General features: G+C 31.9%; 1 protein-coding gene across 1 annotated transcript; it reads left to right on the top strand.

Annotated features, from left to right (window-relative positions):
* Positions 1 to 3,479: 3,479 nt before the first annotated feature.
* On the top strand, positions 3,480 to 17,910 carry LOC111710527 (tissue factor pathway inhibitor). The gene is made up of 10 exons (XM_023484628.1): positions 3,480 to 3,638; positions 6,954 to 6,997; positions 7,962 to 8,111; positions 8,919 to 8,984; positions 10,603 to 10,777; positions 13,174 to 13,228; positions 15,360 to 15,562; positions 16,108 to 16,168; positions 16,785 to 17,397; positions 17,561 to 17,910. Exons 1-9 carry the CDS (start codon positions 3,569 to 3,571, stop codon positions 16,861 to 16,863), a joined length of 903 nt encoding a protein of 300 aa, XP_023340396.1. The 5' UTR covers positions 3,480 to 3,568; the 3' UTR covers positions 16,864 to 17,397; positions 17,561 to 17,910.
* Positions 17,911 to 22,537: the final 4,627 nt, after the last annotated feature.

Below are 22,537 nucleotides of genomic sequence, written 5' to 3'. Positions count from 1 at the left end.
AGAAAAATGCAGGAATAGTCCTGTTCGTCCTCTTTTAACAGTAGGGGAAACTGCAGGAATAGTCCTGTTCGTCCTCTTTCAACATTAGAGGAAACTGCAGGAATATTCCTATTCGTCCTCTCTCTCTACAGGAGAGGAAACTTTAGGAACAGTCCTATTCGTCTTCTCTCTACAGTAGAGAAAACTAAAGGAATAGTACTATTCGTCCTCTCTCTACAGTAGAGAAAACTGCAGGAATAGTCCCATTCGTCCTCTCTCTACAGTAGAGAAAACTGTAGGAATAGTTCTATTCGGCCTCTCTCTACAGTAGAGAAAACTGTAGGAATAGTTCTATTCGTCCTCTATCTACAGGAGAGAAAACTGCAGGAATAGTCCTATTCGTCCTCTCTCTACAGTAGAGAAAACTGTAGGAATAGTTATATTCGTCCTCTCTCTACAGTAGAGAAAACTCCAGGAATAGTTCTATTCGTCCTCTCTCTACAGTAGAGGAAACTGCAGGAATAGTTCTATTTGTCCTCTCTCTACAGTAGAGAAAACTGTAGGAATAGTTCTATTCGTCCTCTCTCTACAGTAGAGGAAACTGCAGGAATAGTCCTATTTGTCCTCTCTCTACAGTAAAGGAAACTGTATATTCCTATCCTATCCATTTCTTGTATGTAAGAATATATATTTGGAAAACTATCATGAGATAAAAATGCTCTTTATTTGACATGGTAGACTTCAAGATATAAAATATACATGGTAGATTTCATTTAATTAAATGTAGACCAGAAGATGAAATAATATTTTATGTAATTAGAACTAGAACCAAAAAGCTTTGAAATTAATGACTTCTTTGCATGGTCTTCCTTTTACTTGTCGCAACTGTTCTCAAAACATGTTTAGGACACTTTTTTTATAAAGTGGTAGGCAATTATATCAATACAATGAAGACGACTTTTGATTTCAATTTTGATTTATATCAAGCTGTTAAACAGCATTAAAAAATATAAACATCGAAGTTAAGAGAGGCTGTCACTTATAAAAGTTTTTTTTGATTACATGTAAACAATTGTAATTCGAAAAAAAAAGCTTGTTAACAATCAAACTGTCATCAATATTATCGCCTAACACTGTAGTACAGTTGCAGACAATAAAATCAACAGCGTTTAAAATTTAATAAAAAAGAGAGAATACAAATTTCAAAGTTTCAAACAACTAACAATCTCAACAACGTGAAAATATTCGCATAAATTCTGCAGTGTTTATGAGGCAATGACCTCTGTATAATTTACATACACATAAATATGCACTAGACACTAGACAGAGATAAAATCTGCAATGAAAGTTTTGCAAACTCAATAAAAATGTTGATATTGATAAATCTGATGTCTAATATTATTTTTTTTTTTTGATAATGAATTAATAAATTGATAATTTGATAAATTAAACGGATTAAATTACTATCCGGGGAATTAAACTGCTAATTAATTAATATCCGGTTAGAGGGGGGGGGGGGGTGAGAGGTTGAAGGTAAAATGCGGATTTTATACAGTTCCAAGTGGGGCAGACCTGAGTTTTAAAAGAAAAAAAAAGATAACTTTCATCTGAATTTTGTAATATGGGAAAACAAAGAAAATGGAGGTGAACTTAAAAAAAAAAAAAAAATTAAAATTAGAAACGAAACTTTACCAAACAAATTGTAAATTTAGTTCTTCTCTAATAAGTAAAGCAATTTTGCAAGTATCTATCTATATAATGACAAATTGTTTGCTTATTAACTTTAAAATAATATTACACACATCCCTTCCTCCCTCGTGCTATCCCCCCCCCCTGGCCTCTGCCAATTTTGAACTAACTCCCCTTTTCAATTTTCATGCATTGGTGTTATGCAGTAACCCAATACTTGACGTATAGTGTTTAATACATTCAATAGGTTATCATGTATATTATGTATAATGTAAACAGGGTGTCAATAAATATTGATACGTTGTAAATGTACAGTGTGCAATGTACAGTGTACAGATTTTTTAAATATTGGGTACAGATCATACAAAAATATTCTATTATATTTATTTATTCATTTTACATGTGCATTATAATATGCTTATGCAATATATATTTTAAGTGGAGTTTATTACTTTTGTTTGCACAATTTCTGGTAAACCTGTAACAGTATTTGAAGTGTATTTAGACAGGACAGTAGGTGTTGAGTACTTGAGCAAACTAACTTTATCATGGTTAGTTTCGGGGGGGGGGGGTCAGGGGGTAATGACCGGTTCAAGGAATTATGGGAGGGTGTAGCGGGGCTTTCTTAAAAGGATGAGATAATATACTCGACTCCAAAGGCAAAATGAAATAAACCACAATCATTTTGCAATTTTAAATCTTTATATTCAGTGCTACAAAACTAATGAATTAGTCAGATTAAGGGCATTGTCCTGGCATCACTTCGGATTCGGCCCAGTATCACTAGTTGGTGAATAATTTTCATAATTTTCATTTTCATATATTGTAAGAATAAAACAGGTGTATATAACTTCACCAATATGTTTGTAGTGAACGCCTTCACCATAACATTTTACTATAGACGTATCTATCCAGGTCTAGTCGTAATATCAACCAGGACTAATTCTCCGATTCTAAAGGACACACAACCCAAATCTCGTATAATTCAACGAGGTCCCATGCTATCTTTCAAGCTATATTCATATCAAGGCAAGATCTACGCTCGTAAAATTCAACCAAAGCTTTGTTTCAAGCTTACTATGCTTCTGATAACTCAATCAAAATCCGAATTATTAAATAACGACGACATAAAATGTAATAAACTACAGACGCCATGTATAGGAACATGTTGAGAAAATAAAAATTAATCTTATCATCGAAAATAGGTAATCTTGTTCAATCAATTATTAGTTTATATTTTCTCATTATTCTGGTTTCTCATTATTCACAAAGATTTTCTGCAGATTTTCTAGAATTATTATTGAAAAGACGACATTTTAAGAATTTGAAGAAATCTACGAATAAATTCAACGAAAATAAGAAATTCAATATATAGATGAAAACGAAATAATCGATTTTAGCATTGATTTATTGACAAATTTCTTTTGAGAAACATGTTCCTAACTATCTAATTAGATTACTGTATAATTTTTACTTTATTTTTCGTTGCCGTTATTTGATAATTTAAAAAATAATAATTCTGAAAACGTATCCACCCCCAAAGTAGGAGTTTTGAACGTCGAATTTGCGCTCAAACTCAGGATTTACAGATCTTTAAAAAGTTTAATACGTCTCAAATGAATCCGAAAGAAGTTTTCCGCAACACTGCATACTCAGTTCAACTACCTTACATAGCCGGTCACTCCCTTTAAAAGGGTTCTGTTACTGCAATAAATATATATATAGTTCCTGGAAAGAGTTCCCTTACAGTATATAAATATATAGTTCCTTGAAAGGGTTCCGTTTATAAATTAATTTTTCTTTTCAGAATTATATTGTGTTAAAGCTTCAGTCGAGTTGTAATGTGAATCGACACGAAAGGGTTTGAGAGAGGGAAAAAATTATTTAAAAAACTGTAAGAATGAGTGGAAAACCGAGTAAACTTGTTTATCTCTCTCTTGTTTTAGCTTCTTCCAGTTTGCTTCTTTCAGGTGAAATTTTTACCATTTTTAAAAATTTCCAAAAAATACATTTTTTCTTTTTTTCGTTTTTTCTTTCAGTTTTCTTTGCACTGATACTTTTCCTTTTCTGTATTTTCCTGTCAGGATCCTTCACTGCTCCGGTTCATGATCTATTCATTAATCCAGCTAATGATCCTCTCATTCTTCCGGCTCATGATCTTTTCATTCTTCCGGCTCGTGATCTTTTCATTCTTCCGGCTCATGATCTTTCCTTTCTTCCGGCTAATGATCCTCTCATTCTTCCGGCTCATGATCTTTTCATTCTTCCGGCTCATGATCCTCTCATTCTTCCAGCTCATGATCTTCTCATTCTTCCGGTTCATGATATTCCCCTTAACTTCCGGTTAATGATCTTCACTTTCTTCCGGCTCATGATTTTATCATTCTTCCGACTTTTGATCTTTTCTTTCTTCCGGACAAATATCTTTTCTTTCTTCGGGACAAATATCTTTTCTTCCTTCCGGTTCGTGATGTTCTCCTTATTCCAGCTCATGATCTTCTCATTCTTCCGGCTCATGATCTTTTCTTTCTTCCGGTTCATGGTATTCCCCTTCTTCTGGCTCATAATCCTCTCATTCTTCCGGCTCTTGATCTTCTTATTCTTCCGGCTTATATTCTTTTCTTTCTTCCAGTTCATGATATTGCCCTTCTTCCGGCTCATGATCCTCTCAATCTTCCGGCTCATGATCTTCTCATTCTTCCGGGCTCATGATCTTCTCATTCTTCCGACTCATGATCTTTACATTCTTCCGGCTCATGATCCTCTTATTCTTCCGGCTCACGATCTTTTCTTTCTTCCGGTTCATGAAATTCCCCTTCTTCCGGCTCATGATCTTCTTATTCTTCCGGCTCATAATCTTTTCTTTCTTCCAGTTCATGATATTGCCCCTCTTCCAGCTCATGAACCTCTCATTCTTCCGGCTCATGATCTTCTCATTCTTCCGGGCTCATGATCTTTTCTTTCTTCTGGGTCATGATCTTTTCTTTCTTCTGGTCATGATTTTCCCTTTTTTCCTTTTCTATTAATTTCATCCTTTTTCGTGTCTTTCTTCTTTATCTTTCTTTTCTATTTCTTCATTTATTAGATCCTTCAGCATAGATTTCACAGATGAATAAAGAGATTTGTTTTATTGTTGTTTTCTGTGGGAAACTTCTTCCTTGAAGCTTTTTATAAATACTTTAACCCCTTTTTCGTCATTCATGTCTTCTACGGTTCAATAAATGAGATTGTCAAAAACTCAAACTTTACAGGTTTATATTATTTTCATACTGTACTTATTTTATAAACTAGCCAATATTGATTCGATATATATGTTTAAAAAACAAACATAATACAGTTAAGTTCAAATATAAAGAGACATTGGAAGAATTTTTAAAATATCGTATTCTTAACGTTCTGATAACGGAATGCTGCAGATTTATAGTTCTTTAAAACTGTTCCCGCATATTAATGGATATTCATTTATTCTTGCAATTTCTAAGATTTACGTACAGGGTGTCCCACGAAACATGACAATAGCAAGACGACTTGGAAGTCGTCTTTGGTATTTGAATTTATTTGTGACATTTAGTCTTGTATCTACTTTAACATGTATGATTCTTGAAACAATTATCACATAATTCTCATAGCCCTGGCATTTCCAAAAAGTGGTCTGCGTTTTTTGTGCTTTCAATATTACCTGAGATATAAAGATTTTGGTTCAGATTTCAATTTTGTTAAATAAAAGCAAAATTGTCGAAATCTGAACGAAATTCTTCATATCTCGGGCAATATTGAAAGCACAAAAAAGGCAGACCACATTTTGGAAATGGCAGGACAAGGGAAATTTTGTGATTATTATCTCTAGAAATTTACCTCTAAAATTAGGTTGACAAATAAACGCAGCAAATTATATCAAAAATCAAGACGACATTCAAGTCGTCCTGCATACTGTCATGTTTCGTGGGACACCCTGTATAATAGTATAAACCCATTGTCAAGACGACATTTCATAAATTCTTTCGATGGCTCAAAATCTTTTTTTTTCTTCAAAATTTACAATCTCTGGCTTCTGAAGACCAAGTGATTAAACCTAACAGATTGGTTTAAAGGAAACTGAGAATGTAGTTTTGTGGAGAAATTTTTTAGGATTCATCTAATTAGTTTACTGTCGAATTTTATATACATTTTTCGTCGTCGTTATTTAATGATTTAAAAAGAATCGATTATCAAAACGTACCCACCCAAATGGATGATTTTGAAAGTCGACTTTGCGCTCAAACTAATTGTACATCATTAAAACGTTTTATATGTCTCAAATGAATCCTCAATAATTTCTCCACAATACTACATTCTCAGTTCAATTAACATTGCCGGACACTCCCTTTGAACTACAATCAAGTCAAGCTTTCATTGGTCTTTAGTTGTGCGTAAATAGACGCCAAATCCAGATTTTACTCGGGTTTAAGCTTATAAAATCTCAACTCTGTGCTCGATATTAACTGTTGAAATTGTAACGCTGGGATTAATGTTTAAAATTTCCGCATGATTATATCCTTTATAAATATCTGTCAAAAAAATGCATTTATCATGTCTTGTAAATATGATGCAGAATACAAATTTGAAAGAGGGATATTCAAAACAAAATCTTTTAGTTTCCAAAATCCGATAAACATTTTTTCAAAAAATTTTATCATGATAGATTAAAAGAATTTGGTTTAAATTACTTTTTAATTATTAAATTCCAGCCAATCTACTGATGGGGTCATATCACCCCGGACCAACCAGTCATACGCGTTTTGGTTTATATTTTAACAATCTTTAAACTTACGATTTTTTTGTTTAATACTTTTTATTTTAAAAGTATATGCCGAAAAAAAAGTATCTAAGAAAGAAGACTGAAAATTTATGTTTAATAGGGAAAATTATGATCGAAAGTCATAGCTTTCTGGAAAATTGACAGAACCGTTAAATCCACGTGATATTGGTATTCTATGTTTTAAATATCAATAATGGAAAATCTATAAACTCTGTATATAGGAACTGCAGACGTAGGTTCAGGTCACCCTTTATTTAACGAGTACCAGCCCGATTCACAACGATACCCTTGAAACCTTTGTCTCCGCAAAAAGGATGGAGTAATCCCCGTTCTGATTTCTGACAATTGAATATTCTCAATTGCGGTTTATTTATTGAAGTAACTCGAAGATTTCTTAATACAAAAAGACGCACAGGTTTATCTATTTGCTAAAAGCTTTCTAACTTTTAGGAAAAATCTTAATTCACAATTTCAATTTTATTTTTAGGAGTGTGTATTCTTCAGCTTTATTTGCAGAGGGAATATTGGAAGGTGAAATATGTAAAAATATTAATTTTAACAGCTGTTCAAGTCGTACATTAGGTTTGCAGCTTTTCCATCTATACGTTAAATAATTTTAAAATGATTGAAGTTTTATTAAAAATTGGCTGAATTTTTTAAATATTTTATTTCAAACAGCCGTTTCGCCGTTTATTGGATGCAAGCAAACCGAAAAATGTACAGGGATAATATATAAACACATAAAAAAATGAGAACCGAAAAATAGGAAGACGACCTTTAGACTCAAGTTATGACTTTAAATAATTCAATGAACATAATACACAACAATTGTGCAGTATACACAGACCCAATTCACTTAATAAGTGATTTAATAAGTTACTAGTAAAACTGTTTACTCAGTAACAACATCAAATACCCAAGGAACAAAAGTGAGGAATTTCCCCGATTCTCCAACCGTGGTGACTTTCTTTAAAGATTTTCCAAGAAATTTCCCGAGAATCATTTCCTGTAACTGATTCGTCGGAAATTCCCAAGATGAGAGGTTTTTGGGGGATCACAGTTTTGAGACTTGATTTCGAGAGATTCCTGAGAAATTCTTTGGATTTTTTCCCCACGAAATTCCTCAGAATTTCTCCTGAATATTTCTCCGGAAATTCCTGAGAATTTCTTAGGACTTGGTCACCATGTAACGAATTTTTAGGGGAATTTATTAAGAGAATAATTGCAAGAAATTCCTTGGCTGGGGTTATGAGAAATTCCTCGGAATGGGTTTCAAGAAACTCCTCGGACCTTGTTATGAGAAATTCCTTGGAATGGGTTACGAGAAATTCCTCGGAATTGCTGTCGACATTTTCACGGGATTTTCCTGTGAAAGATTCCTGAAAATTTCCGCGGATTTTCCGCTAAATTGTTAATTTGGTACTGTTAATTATTACTTTAATGTCGTCTTCATATTCCACAGTAATTCTGGTTCTCTTTGTATAAATATATTTAGGGTGAAATAACAGCTAGATTATCTGATCTTGAAGCTGAACATGATTATCTTCTGGATTCAGAAAAGAGCAGCTTAACCTCTGACGAGAGCAGCTCAAGCCGTCCCTCATTATGCCAGCTGCTCCCAGACCCTGGACCATGCAGCTCTCAAGTAAGATTTACATACAGAGAGTTCCATATCATTTTGGATTATCTCCAAGCTTTAGCGCCAAAATACGCACATAATACTCAAAAAACATAGTATTTTCTTCTTAAACATTTTTATATTAGCCTTAAAGAATTTTTTAATGATCCATTCTTTTTAAACTTTCTGATTTTTCCCAAAAATGGCAATTTATAGCTATACACAATCTAATATGATGTATGTGGGACACCCTGTAGTACAACCTATTTAAGAGATATTAGACGTAATTTCAAGGAACCTTCCATTGAAAAAGTGTCAAGTCCGATGGTACCCTAAAACCTGATTACCGAGTCGAGAAATCCACTTTATACTCGCTGAAATAAGTATAAAAACACTGTATATTGGTGTACACTGTACACTGTACAGTGAAGCCACACAAATGGTTTTTCACATTTTCCGAATATTCTTTTTCCAACATAATCTTTTAAAATTCGAATAAAAATTATCTTTATTTTTTGTGACTCTCAAAACATTAATAATAATAATAATTTTTTAAATCTGAAGCAATTAAAGCTTTAAAGTTAATTACAAGTGCTTCTATGGAAAATTCTAGAATAACTCCGTCATATTTAAAGGGTAAAGGGTACCGTTGTGTGAATCGGACAATGATTTAAGAATTATTTATAAAATGAGAGTTATCAATCATACTTTTTATATATGTAAAACTGTAAACTGTAAACTGTAAACTGTAAACTGTAAACTGTAAACTGTAAACTGTAAACTGTAAACTGTAAACTGAAAACTGTAAACTGTAAACTGTAAACTGTAAACTAGGTGACCAGATGGTACTTCTTACGTAGAGAAGGAGATTGCCTGGAGTTCCCATGGGGTGGTTGTCAGGTAATTACATAATACATTATACAGGGGTACTCGTAAACCAAGAGATTTTAAAGACAAGTCAATGAATTCTATGTATGGCTGGATCAAATTGGCTGGCATTATAGAGGGAACCCATATGGGTCACCCACTGAAAATTTCACTTCATTTCAAGCACTGGACGGCTTTTAAGTGATCATGTTTACTGCAGACCAAGTTTCGGTGATAGATTAAATAAATAAAGATAAATATAGACAAAGCTGAAAACTTTAGAATGGTGGATATCGAGATTAATGCTTGATCCTCTCTTTTTCCTATTATCAAGACTAACCTAATCTTGTATTTGTATCCTGAAAAGTGTATAAAATTCAACCAATCAGAGTTGCATATATGAAGCCGATAAATTAAAAATTTTGCACGCCATTTAAGATTAATATACAGAAACGGGAGGGACTTTCTTTTTTTTAAAACTGGTTTTTGATTGTTCTCTACTACATCCAAGAAAGAACGGTTTAAGAAAAAAATCAAAAGTGTGTACATTGGATACTCATATTAAGTAATCTGGATTAAGGATATCTCATTCTAAAGTTTTCAGCTCTGATTAGATAAATAAAGATAGATTAAATAAATAAAGATAGCTTATATAAATATTGATAGATTATGTAGATATGGATAGATTAGATAAATATAGATAGATAGATTAGATAAATATAGATAGCAAGATTAGATAAATATGGATAGATTAGATAAATATAGATATATCTATTCTATCTATATTTATATCTAATCTATCCTTATTATCTAATATTTTTATTTATAGATGGATATAAATAAAAAGATTAGATAATAAGGATAGATTAGATATAAATATAGATAGAATAGATAAAGATAAAGATGGATTAGATAAATATAGATAAAAAGATTAGATAATGCGGATAGATAATATAAATATAGATAGATTAGATAAAAATAGATAGATTATATAAATATGGATTGATTAGATAAATATAGATAGATTAGATAAATATAGATAACAAGATTAGGTAAATACGGATAGATTAGATAAATATAGATAGATTAAGTTAATGTTTTCTTTAGATTCTGTTAAATATTCCAAGATTTTAGACTTTATGGGTTTCCTAGGCACTTAGTTTAAACATATTCACTTCCATTTTCCTAATGTCGGTGGTTTAAACGATAGTAGGTTCTAGAGACCCTTTAATTTTTCAAATAGCTTGAAAACATTTTTCCATTTAGTTTGTATTCAATTTTTTTGTTTAATTTTTTTGTTTAACAAATTTTTGAAGTTCTATTAGATGAATAGACCTCTATGGTTCTCAACGGTTTCCTTAAAATTACTTTTTAATTTCATAAGTTAGTTTTTTCTTTCTGGCATTGTCAGTTTACTTAGTGTCCATGGCTCTTTAACAAGACAAGCAAGAAGAGTTTTTAAACAATTTTAATTTTGAAATACGATAAAAGGTTTTCCTTGCCACAAACTCAAATTTTCATATTTCTTTTTCTTTGCAACCTGATGTTGCTTACCTATTATATTTCAAACTTGGACTATTAATTTATATTCATAGCTTGACATATCAAAAATCTACACATCGGGTTACAAAGAATTAAGTGAATTTTTCAGGGCAACGACAACAACTTCCTTAGTTTGGATCAATGTCGGTCAGCATGTCTAGTTTCCCCTGAGAAAGCCCGGTCACAGCACCTGGTTGCTCCTGCCCGGTCAGCTGACCGACCTCTTCTACCTCCGCCAATAGAAACCTTTGATCTATCTAATTGCCTACACGCACCAGACTCAGGTACAAGGTTGTTTATTAAGGTTTGATACTCCTGATGCACTCAAATGTACGAAGAATGTCGTCTTCATAGCAATAGACAATTAAAATCCTCATATGACGTAACAAATTATTGGTGAAAGATGAAGTGACAACGTTGCTAGTGAGAGGACTTTTTCCAATTGTCATGAAGACGACATTTCTAGTATATATCGGAGCCATTTCGGAGCACATCCAGATTGTCTACCCTTAAAGGGAGTGTTCACGAAAAATGAAAGGGGGTATAGGCTTAATGCGATAAAAAAGCGCTTTTGATCGCTTCTAATCTTACTTCTATCTGTTGCGTCTATAAGGAGAAAATTGTTAAAGACGTCTCATACCGAATAACATGGCGCCCATACAAATTGAGAAAATTGCAACATACAACTTAGACCATAAAAATCAATTTAATTTCAAACAAATCATTCAGATATTACAACCTATAGTTATCGATTATCTTTCGCCACATTTATATATAGTTAATTTTTCATAATATGTTTTAATTGTTTTGATCTGAGAGTTACTTATAAAACATTTATTCCTGTTTCGAGGATTTTTGGAAATGAAGACGACATTTTCATATTTTCCAGGAATGTTCGAAAACAAGTTGGAAGCAAAATGTTATTTTAAAAAATAAAATCAAAACATATTATGAAAAATCAACTATATATAAATGTGGCTACAGATAATCGATGACCATAGGGTGTAATATCTGAATGATTTGTTTGAAATTAAATAGATTTTTTTACGGTCTAAGTCGTATGTAGCATCTTTCTGAATTTGTATGGACACTACGTTCTTCGGTACTAGTCGTTTTTAACAATTTTCTCCTTACAGACGCAACAGATAGAAGTAAGATTAGTAGCGATCAAAAGCGCTTTTTTATCGCATTAAGCCTATACCCCCTTTCATTTTTCGCGAACACTCCCTTTAACAAAGAACCTTGTTCAGGTAGAAAATTAAGGGAATGTTCAGATATTTGGGGTAATGTGTGAGGTAACAAAGATTCTCTGTAAACTAAAATATGCACGTTCATGTCGGATTTTGGAAAATATTTGATTTAAACTGCTGATATAGAAGCAAGCACTTAATTTAATTCTTTGAAGATTAAAACTAAAGTTCAAAGTAAAACAAAAATGCACCATTTTTTCTTGAAATATCTGAAGAAAAAATCCTATGGGAAAAGGTTTTATCAAAGCAATAATCAATTTACAGGGGAAAAAGTTTAAAACAATAAGCGACAGGTTTGGGTCAGACTAACCAAGTTAACTTTTTAAACAGATTATATTTTAATTTTAGTCGAGAAGAAAAAACACCCGCATAATATACAGGTCTAGGGTGGGGCACTGCTTCCTTGTTACCCCCCCCCCCGTATACGCCCTTGTATCAAATAGTCAAGGCTACATTTTTAGACCAAATATTCAAGCATTAATTCACTAGGAATGGGGCCGGATAGTTTTCAAATCCCCTTTAATATAATTTTTAAAAAAAGATTGTTCTTATACAACTAATTATATAAAATCACACTTGTCCCCTCCTCAGTGCTTTATAGAAATTGCTATTTAAATAAAAAAAACTTAAATAATAAACATACTTTAAAGTTTCAAAAAAAGTATAAAATCTGTTAGTTTCATCCAAACAAGTTTTTTTACGTTCTACTTTTTTATGAAAACATTATTTATTTTTTTATAATGTATAGGTCCCTGTTTCTAAGATATTTATTATAATGTATAGGTCCCTGTTTCTAAGATATTTATTAATAATGTATAGGTCCCTGTTTCTAAGATATTTATTAATAATGTATAGGTCCTTGTTTCCAATATATTTATTATAATGTATAGGTTCCTGTTTCCAATATATTTATTAATAATGTATAGGTCCCTGTTTCCTATATATTTATTATAATGTATAGGTCCCTGTTTCCAAAATATTTATTAATAATGTGTAGGTCCCTGTTTCCAATATATTTATTAATAATGCATAGGTCCCTGTTTCTAAGATATTTATTAATTATGCATAGGTCCCTGTTTCCAAGATATTTTTATTATAATTTTGTATAAGGTCCCTGTTTCCAAGGTATTTATTAATAATGTTTAGGTCCCTGTTTCCAATATATTCATTAATAATGTATTGGTCCCTGTTTCCAAGATATTTATTAATAATGTATAGGTCCCTGTTTCCAAGATATTTATTAATAATGTATAGGTCCCTGTTTCCAAGATATTTATAATGTATTGGTCCCTGTTTCCAAGATATTTATTAATAATGTATAGGTCCCTGTTTCCAAGATATTTATTAATAATGTATAGGTCCCTGTTTCCAAGATATTTATTAATAATGTATAGGTCCCTGTTTCCAAGATATTTATTAATTATGTATAGGTCCCTGTTTCGACCGAATAACCAGATTTTACTATGAGGACGGAGAATGTAAAAGGTAATTTTACGATATTAGAAACTTTATTAAGAAACTTTGAACAGACAGCCCTCATACCATTCTCAATCCCCCACCCTTACACCCTCCACCTCCCCCTTCCCTGCCAACCAAATTTATTCTCTAAACTGTACACGATTCTGTACTTTCAATCTCTGGGTTTAAGACAGGTTTACTCACAAAGTGAGAGATGACTGTACGGAAAGCATACTGTCGTCTTCCTTATGCTATACGAATATATATATACGAATGTCTTTTTTTATTATATAGACTAATACGTATAAAATGTATGTTAGCGCATAGAGAGCAAGTAGAGCAAAAAGAACCGGAGCTAATTTGCATGCAGGGTTTAATGGCTACAAATGAGCTGGCCAAAAGGCTTAGAATAAAATATGAGGACTGTCTTGTCTAAAAGATATGTGTGTTGTTGACAAATTGACGGATTCTTTGATAACTTTCTCTTGACGTAACAAAACTGCGTGATTTTGCCAAAGTTCGTCGTTTCTCTGAATTTCATATTTTTTGCACGAAACTTTGCGCATTAATGTTTTAATTTAGCATGAAACAGATTAATAATATAAGTTTGTAAATGTATAAATATAGAAAAAAATCAATTGAAAAAGATTTCTCAGAAATCTAAATTGCGAAAAATTATCTTTGAATCATGGCATCACATTTTAAAGACCGATTTTCTTCAGGTATATCTGTTGATAGGCTGTTATGTGAGAAAAGTAAAATATATTTTAATTCAATTAATTTATGCCTATTTTTCCTACTTGAAATAACCCTCGTTTAAAACACCCCCACCCCTCCTCCGTCCCCCGTAATACTACTCTAGGAAAATTCTTTAGTTTGTTTTTCATAATATATTGGCAATAAGATCATTCGGGAAAGAATTTTTATATCATTTCTTTTCTTCAGAACACAATAGTTTTATTCACACTCAATTATACGGTTTATGGAGCTTCTCTTTAGCTTGTATTGGACCGGGGGAAATAGTTTCTGTAAACCAAATCTAGAAAACATTAAAAAATATATAATTATGAAACTAAACGAAATCTAGAAAACATTAAAAAATATATAATTATGAAACTAAACAAAAAAAATCGCAGGTTTTTCTTTTTCTATAGAATTTACCTTCATTTTAAAATGCTCCTAATGCACATAAGTGCGCAAAGCACTAAAAATGAATAGTTTTATAAATTTCTTCTTTTCAATCTGTCCAATATGTTGATTGGTTTCCATTTATCAATTATAGGCCTGGATAACAAATATATATAATTACTTCGGAAACATATTCTTTACTGTCCTCCCCATGAAAAACATCTTCCATAATAGATAAATAGATAAATAGATAAATAGATAAATAGATAAATAGATAAATAGATAAATAGATAAATAGATAAATAGATAAACAGATAAATAGATTAATAGATAAATAGATAAATAGATAAATAGAGAGACAGATAGATATTTATTCTAATTCGATAATATAGCAAAAATACAAATATTTAACGTGCAATTGAGTCATCTAGCGAAAACTGTGCAAATAAATTAGCGCGAAATATGACCTGCTTGATTGTGTTCTAAGCATTCAGGCACACTATAGTTTCAGTAAAAGTAGATATTTCCATTTACTGACCACCTAGAACATGTACAACCCAATTCATCATGTATATTAAATTATGGGTTTTAGCTGGGTTTTAGCTGGGGGGGGGGGGGTTGTAGGTAACCACAATAACCCCCTTACTTACGCCTTTGAGAAGAACAAAGAAAAAATGATTTTAAAGACGAAAGAAAGAAAGAATAGCTCACCATAGTTTTAGTAGAAGTATAAATTTCCATTTATTGATAGCGCCAATTGAAGGATTCATAAATCTGATTGGATAATGAGATAGATGTCACCGCTATGCAATTTCTATTGGTTCAGAATAGACAACAAACACATGACTGAACCCTGATTGGATCAGGCGCTAATGGACGCATACAAGAGTGGGCAGTATGATTTTTCTGAAATGAGGAACATGATGCTACTCAGAAGAATCTAAAAAAATATTTAGAATTTTTTGTTGTTACATAAAACTATTGATTTGCTTAATAAAGATTATTATTAAATAATTTCTATGTGTTCAAGGTTTGATTATGGTGGATGTGCTGGGAATTCAAACAATTTCTTTACCGAGGGAGAGTGCTTGAGAAAATGTGTGTCTGGCCCCCAAACTGGATCCATGAGGGGGGCAAGAGAGGATGGAACCCCTGTGAGGGGGTTCAGAGGGGAAGTGCCCAGTATCCCAAGAGATAATGTTTTTGATGCTTGCGCTTTTCCTGAAGATCAAGGTAGGCAGTTTTATTGACCTGGATCTTGACTAGATCTTGATCTTTACTAGATCTTGATCTTTACTAGATCTTGATCTTTACTAGATCTTGATCTTGACAGATCTTGATCTTGACTAGATCTTGATCTTTACTAGACCTTGATCTTGACTAGATCTTGATCTTGACTAGATCTTGATCTTGACTAGATCTTGATATTGACTAGATCTTGATCTTGACTAGATCAAGATCTTGACTAGATCTTGATCTTCACTAGATCTTGATCTTCACTAGATCTTGATCTTCACTAGATCTTGTTTGGATCTTAATTTTGACTATATCTTGGCTTGATGTGGATTGACATAAATCTTGACTAGATGATATATTGATCGTAATATTTATATTGATCTTCATATTTATATTTTTTTGATATTTAAATTGATCTTGATATGTATGTGAATCCTGATACTGATTGATGTAAATCTTCATTTATAATTTGTCTATGAGCTTTACTTTATCTTTGATCTAAAAATGTTGAATATGAATTAAAAGAAGTATGTTTGGTGCAGGATCCTGTGATGAGAGTTTAACTAGATACAGATGGGATTCAAGGATTAAGCAGTGTGTTAGGTAAATATCTGGTTTAAGGATTCCAAAATTAAATATCTTAGGTCTAAAAGTCAGTACTTTGCTATTTTGAACAAAAATCTTCCAAATTGATGCTTAGATAAAGGCTAAGGATACCGTTGTGAATCGTTAATGACATTCTTAAAATTTCGAATTACTTAAATTAATTTGATCAATCCTTTGAAACATGAAAGACGACCTCTATATCTTGTAAATAATGCCGTGTATATGACAGACAACCTCTGTATCGTGTAAATAATTCCGTGTATATGAAAGACGACCTCTGTATCTTGTAAATAATACCATGTACATGAAAGACGACCTCTGTATCTTGAAAATATTGCCGTGTATATGAAAGACGACCAACAATGTGATGTAGATGAAAGACGACCTCTGTATCTTGTAAATAATGCCATGTATATGAAAGACGGCGTCTATGTCTTGTAAATAATGCCGTGTATATGAAAGACGACCTTTGTATCTTGAAAATATTGCCGTGTATATGAAAGATTACCGCTGTATCTTGTTTAAGCAATGCCGTGTAGATAAAAGACGACCTCTGTATCTTGTAAACAATGCCGCGTAAATGAAAAACGACCTTTGTATCTTGTATATTAAGGTTTACCTGGAGTGGTTGCGGAGGAAACAGTAACAATTTTATCTCTGCGGAGAAATGTCGGAACCGATGTGACATCTAGTCTCTCAAGATCTACACTTCAGCAAAGCGGATGGGCTGACCAAGAGAATGTAAATATCTACAGAGCCACCATGAAAACGTGTTTATAAAATTGCATAAAATTCTAATGGATAAAATTGAAACTCTTAAAATAACACAATTTCAAGTTTTAATTTAGTCTTCTGCCTTGGATCAACTAGGTGAGATTAGATATCTACGAAGTCGCCATTGAAAATTGTCTGTTTTCATTATTTTCCCGATTTCTTGAGAAGATAAGCTTAAAATAACAACAAGAAAATATTTCATATATGAATTTTGTTGAAAGCATAAATTTTTCATCTTTTTTGATAAAAATATTTTTTTTTAACTACAAATATGCATGTTCTAAATTCTCATTATAATATTCCAACGTATGTATAAATCTACCAAGAGCTTCTTGAGAGCTTAATTTTTGCATTTTGTGTTATTTTGAAAAGTATAGTTTGATAATTGTATTGAATGTATTTAAAAGACCGGTTTATTTTTATCAAAAACCTTGATTTAAAGAGACTGTTCAGTAATTTCAAGTGACTCTCATATTGAAGGCAAATGAAAATAAACAGTGTAACGAAACAAAAATATTAATATTTTATTCATACTTGATAATACAAAGCTTGGTACCGTTGTGAATCAGGCATTGCCATTTTAAAATTGAGGGTTACTTGAAATTACGCTTACAGTCCCTTTAAGAGTGTTTGTCATGTTGTAAGAAATTGTACACAGATAAAAAAAATGTGAAAAATATATCATCAAAAATTTTATTTTATTCAAATTGGAAATCGAAATTTCTTGATATGTTTATAATTACGTTATGAACTAGACATTCGTTAGTGAAAATTATTTTACAATTGTAATTCTGCTTTCAAAGATGCCAGAAATATAGAAGATATCGTTTAGGTTTCATAAATAAAGTAAATTAGTCTCAGCATCCAATATATGTGTCCTTTTTCTAATATATAAAGAAGGAAGCTGTCCAACCTTCTTATAAAAACATCTATCTTTAGGGACAAATTATATACATAAGCTAATATTTATCATATATACAAAAACTTATGTATTGAAGCAATAATAATAAAAACATTTCCTTTCTTGGTTGTATTGACAAGGCGTAATGTTTTACTTATTTTCAATACTCAATACCTAGATATTGAGGAAAACGGCCTACCTTCATCATTATCCTGGTCCACCTTCATCTTTATCTTGGTCTACCTTCATCACTATCTTTATCTTGGTCTACCTTCAACTTTATCTTGGTCTACCTTCATCTTTATCTTTATCTTGGTCTACCTACATCTTTATCTTTATCTTGGTCTACCTTCATCTTCATCTTTATCTTGGTCTACCTTCATCTTTATCTTTATCTTGGTCTACCTTCATCTTTATCTTTATCTTGGTCTACCTTTATCTTTATCTTCATCTTGGTCTACCTTCATCTTTATCTTTATCTTGGTCTACCTTCATCTTCATCTTTATCTTGGTCTACCTTCATCTTATCTTGGTCTTCTTTTATTGTTATCTTGGTCTACATTCATCTTTATCTTGGTCTACCTTCATCTTTATCTTGGTCTACCTTTATCTTTATCTTGGTCTACCTTCATCTTTATCTTGGTCTACCTTTATCTTTATCTTGGTCTACCTTCATCTTTATCTTGGTCTACCTTCATCGTTATCTTGGTCTACCTTCATCTTTATCTTGGTCTCCCTTAATCATTATCTTGGTCTACCTTCATCTTTATATTGGTCTACCTTTATCTTTATCTTGGTCTACCTTCATCTTTATCTTGGTCTACCTTTATCTTTATCTTGGTCACCTTTATCTTTATCTTGGTCTACCTTCATCTTTATCTTGGTCTACCTTAATCTTTATCTTGGTCTACCATCATCTTTATCTTGGTCTACCTTCATCTTTATCTTGGTCTACCTTCATCGTTATCTTGTTCTACCTTTATCTTTATCTTGGTCTACCTTCATCTTTATCTTGGTCTACCTTCATTTTTATCTTGGTCTACCTTCATCTTTATCTTGGTCTCCCTTAATCATTATCTTGGTCTACCTTTATCTTTATCTTGGTCTACCTTTATCTTTATCTTGGTCTACCTTTATCTTTATCTTTATCTTGGTCTACCTTTATCTTTATCTTTATCTTGGTCTACCTTTATCTTTATCTTGGTCTACCTTTATCTTTATCTTGGTCTACCTTTATCTTTATCTTTATCTTGGTCTACCTTTATCTTTATCTTGGTCTACCTTTATCTTTATCTTGGTCTACCTTTATCTTTATCTTGGTCTACCTTTATCTTTATCTTGGTCTACCTTTATCTTTATCTTGGTCTACCTTTATCTTTATCTTTATCTTGGTCTACCTTTATCTTTATCTTGGTCTACCTTTATCTTTATCTTGGTCTACCTTTATCTTTATCTTTATCTTGGTCTACCTTTATCTTTATCTTGGTCTACCTTTATCTTTATCTTGGTCTACCTTTATCTTTATCTTTATCTTGGTCTACCTTTATCTTTATCTTGGTCTACCTTTATCTTTATCTTGGTCTACCTTTATCTTTATCTTTATCTTGGTCTACCTTTATCTTTATCTTGGTCTACCTTTATCTTTATCTTGGTCTACCTTTATCTTTATCTTTATCTTGGTCTACCTTTATCTTTATCTTGGTCTACCTTTATCTTTATCTTGGTCTACCTTTATCTTTATCTTTATCTTGGTCTACCTTTATCTTTATCTTGGTCTACCTTTATCTTTATCTTGGTCTACCTTTATCTTTATCTTTATCTTGGTCTACCTTTATCTTTATCTTGGTCTACCTTTATCTTTATCTTGGTCTACCTTTATCTTTATCTTTATCTTGGTCTACCTTTATCTTTATCTTGGTCTACCTTTATCTTTATCTTGGTCTACCTTTATCTTTATCTTTATCTTGGTCTACCTTTATCTTTATCTTTATCTTGGTCTACCTTTATCTTCATCTTGTTCTACCTTTATCTTTATCTTGGTCTACCTCTACCTTTATCTTTATCTTGGTCTACCTTCATCTTTATCTTGGTGTACCTTCATTTTTATCTTGGTCTACCTTCATCGTTTTCTTGGTCTACCTTCATCTTTATCTTTATCTTGGTCTACCTTCATCTTTATCTTGGTCTACCTTCATCGTTATCTTGGTCTACCTTTATTTTTATCTTGGTCTTCCTTCATCTTTATCTTGGTCTACCTTCATTTTTATCTTGGTCTACCTTCATCTTTATCTTGGTCTACCTTCATTTATCTTCATCTTGGTCTACCTTTATCTTTATCTTTATCTTGGTCTACCTTTATCTTCATCTTTATCTTGGTCTACCTTTATCTTTATCTTTATCTTGGTCTACCTTTATCTTTATCTTGGTCTACCTTTATCTTTATCTTGGTCTACCTTCATCTTCATCTTTATCTTGGTCTACCTTCATCTTATCTTGGTCTTCTTTTATTGTTATCTCGGTCTACCTTAATTTTTATCTTGGTCTACCGTTATCTTTATCTTTGTCTACCTTCATCTTTATCTTGGTCTACCTATCTTTATCTTTATCTTGGTCTACCTTTATCTTCATCTTGGTCTATCTTTATCTTTATCTTTATCTTGGTCTACCTTTATCTTTATGTTTATCTTGGTCTACCTTTATCTTTATCTTGGTCTACCTTCTTCTTTATCTTTATCTCTGCAAGCGAAAGCAATCTCGTGAAACAGACGTAATCACAAAAAGAATGAGAAAATACTGCAGATATTTGCAACATGGACTTAAAACTCAAGAAAAGGACTGCTCAATATCTTTAAATTTGTGCTTTTCCATTTTGTTAAAATACGTCACAACTTTGCAGTACTTGGAAAATATTTTAAAAGTGCGAAAAATCCTTATCAAATTAATTATTAATCGGTGGCATTTCTCGACTTTAATCTGTAAACTAACTCTATATAACAATTAAACAATTCATTCACACTTATCATGATTCTTCAAACAAACTTCTTTTATACTGAGCAGTGATCTATCCCTGTATTCCTAACTAAATCTTACTTCCGTGTACTTAGTTGGATAGTGGGTAGTTAGGAATAATTCAGGGGTAAGGACATTTTTAAGGAATACAGGGAATAAACAGGGTAACCCACAAAGGATGAAAGGACGACTGTACGGAATTTATACTGTCTGTTTTCTTATATCCATGATTCCCTACAAATTGTTTTTTATTTGCCCAATCAATGGAAAGGCAATATAAAGAGATAATTCGACCTTGGAATCGTCAAGTTTTCAGTTCGCCGTCTGTACAGTCTCATTCTTTGTGGGTAACCCTGTATATATTATATATTTGGCTTGTCTTATAGTTCAAATTCACATCAGGGAAGGTTAAAGAATTCAATTTGAAAATATTTGTATATCCACCAATGTAAACAAAGAAATCTGTAAAATCTTTAGTTCTTATTCCTGTTTAGCAACAATTAAGTGTGCATTGCAACTGACTAAGAGAGATGATTAATCGTTTATTTTTGAACTTTTTACATTTTGTACAATTTGTTACATACTTGTGAGGAGAAGAATTGAATGGTTGAAACATGAAAAGAGAACGAATCTGCAGGTCTTGGAAACTGTTATATTAAAGGAACTGTTATATTAAAGGAACTATTATATTAAAGGAACTGTTATATTAAAGGAACTGTTATATTAAAGGAACTATAATATTAAAGGAACTGTTATATTAAAGGAACTGTTATATTAAAGGAACTATTATATTAAAGGAACTGTTATATTAAAGGAACTGTACACATAATTTCAAGTGTTCCTCAATTAGAACGTTGCCCTTTATTGGATTAAAAATGAGGGATGTATCGATTTTCTTCCTTCATTGTCTCGGCTGACATAAATCCGCACTTTACTTTTACAAAAACCGCAATTGAATACTATTTATACTAGCTGAAGTGTCCACCGTTGCCGGTGGAAAAAAAACTATTTTTAAAGAAAAAAAATCTATCAAAAAAAACCTTCTTTTTTTCGCCTAATATGTTACCACCAGGGTACCTGCACGGGTTCCCTCAAAAAAAAGTTTTATTATATAGAAACCTATAAAAAATTAATCATATTTGCTCATAAACAAGGGTCTAGCTGACACTGGAAATTACGTGGACGGTCCCATTAATTTGTTTCAGTTATAATCTCTGAAAGTGTGTCTGCGTTCTAGGCAATCTAAACTTAGTAGAACAAAACATAGTTTAGTTTTTTCTTAATCTTTTTAAATTCTTCCTCTGCACACTGTTACTGTTATCAAGATGCCATCGATGCAGTACATGTTTGCATATTATAGCTTAAAGAGATTGCCAACATAATTTCAGGTAACCCTCCGGTTTAGAGGGACACGTCCGATTTACAACGGTACCTTTAAACCTGTATCTTAATAAATTAATCAGTTTTAAGATAGAAAAGGAGTGATAACTACATTATTTTTACTCCGAAATAGGTTTAAAAAGCACAGGTGTAAATTGGACACTATACACTATCATGTTCAATTGCAATGACGACTACCATTCCTTTAAGAATCAAAAAGTAGATAAAAAGAATTTACAAGATAAAATTGCAATTGGATATTTATTATAAACTGCAGATGGATATTTATTATAAACTGCAAT

The sequence above is a fragment of the Eurytemora carolleeae genome, unplaced genomic scaffold (assembly GCF_000591075.1).
Source record: "Eurytemora carolleeae unplaced genomic scaffold, Eaff_2.0 scaffold1070, whole genome shotgun sequence".
NCBI lineage: Eukaryota > Metazoa > Arthropoda > Copepoda > Calanoida > Temoridae > Eurytemora > Eurytemora carolleeae.
The sequence above is the reverse complement of the archived record's forward strand: the minus strand, read 5'-3'. Positions and strand labels throughout refer to the sequence as shown.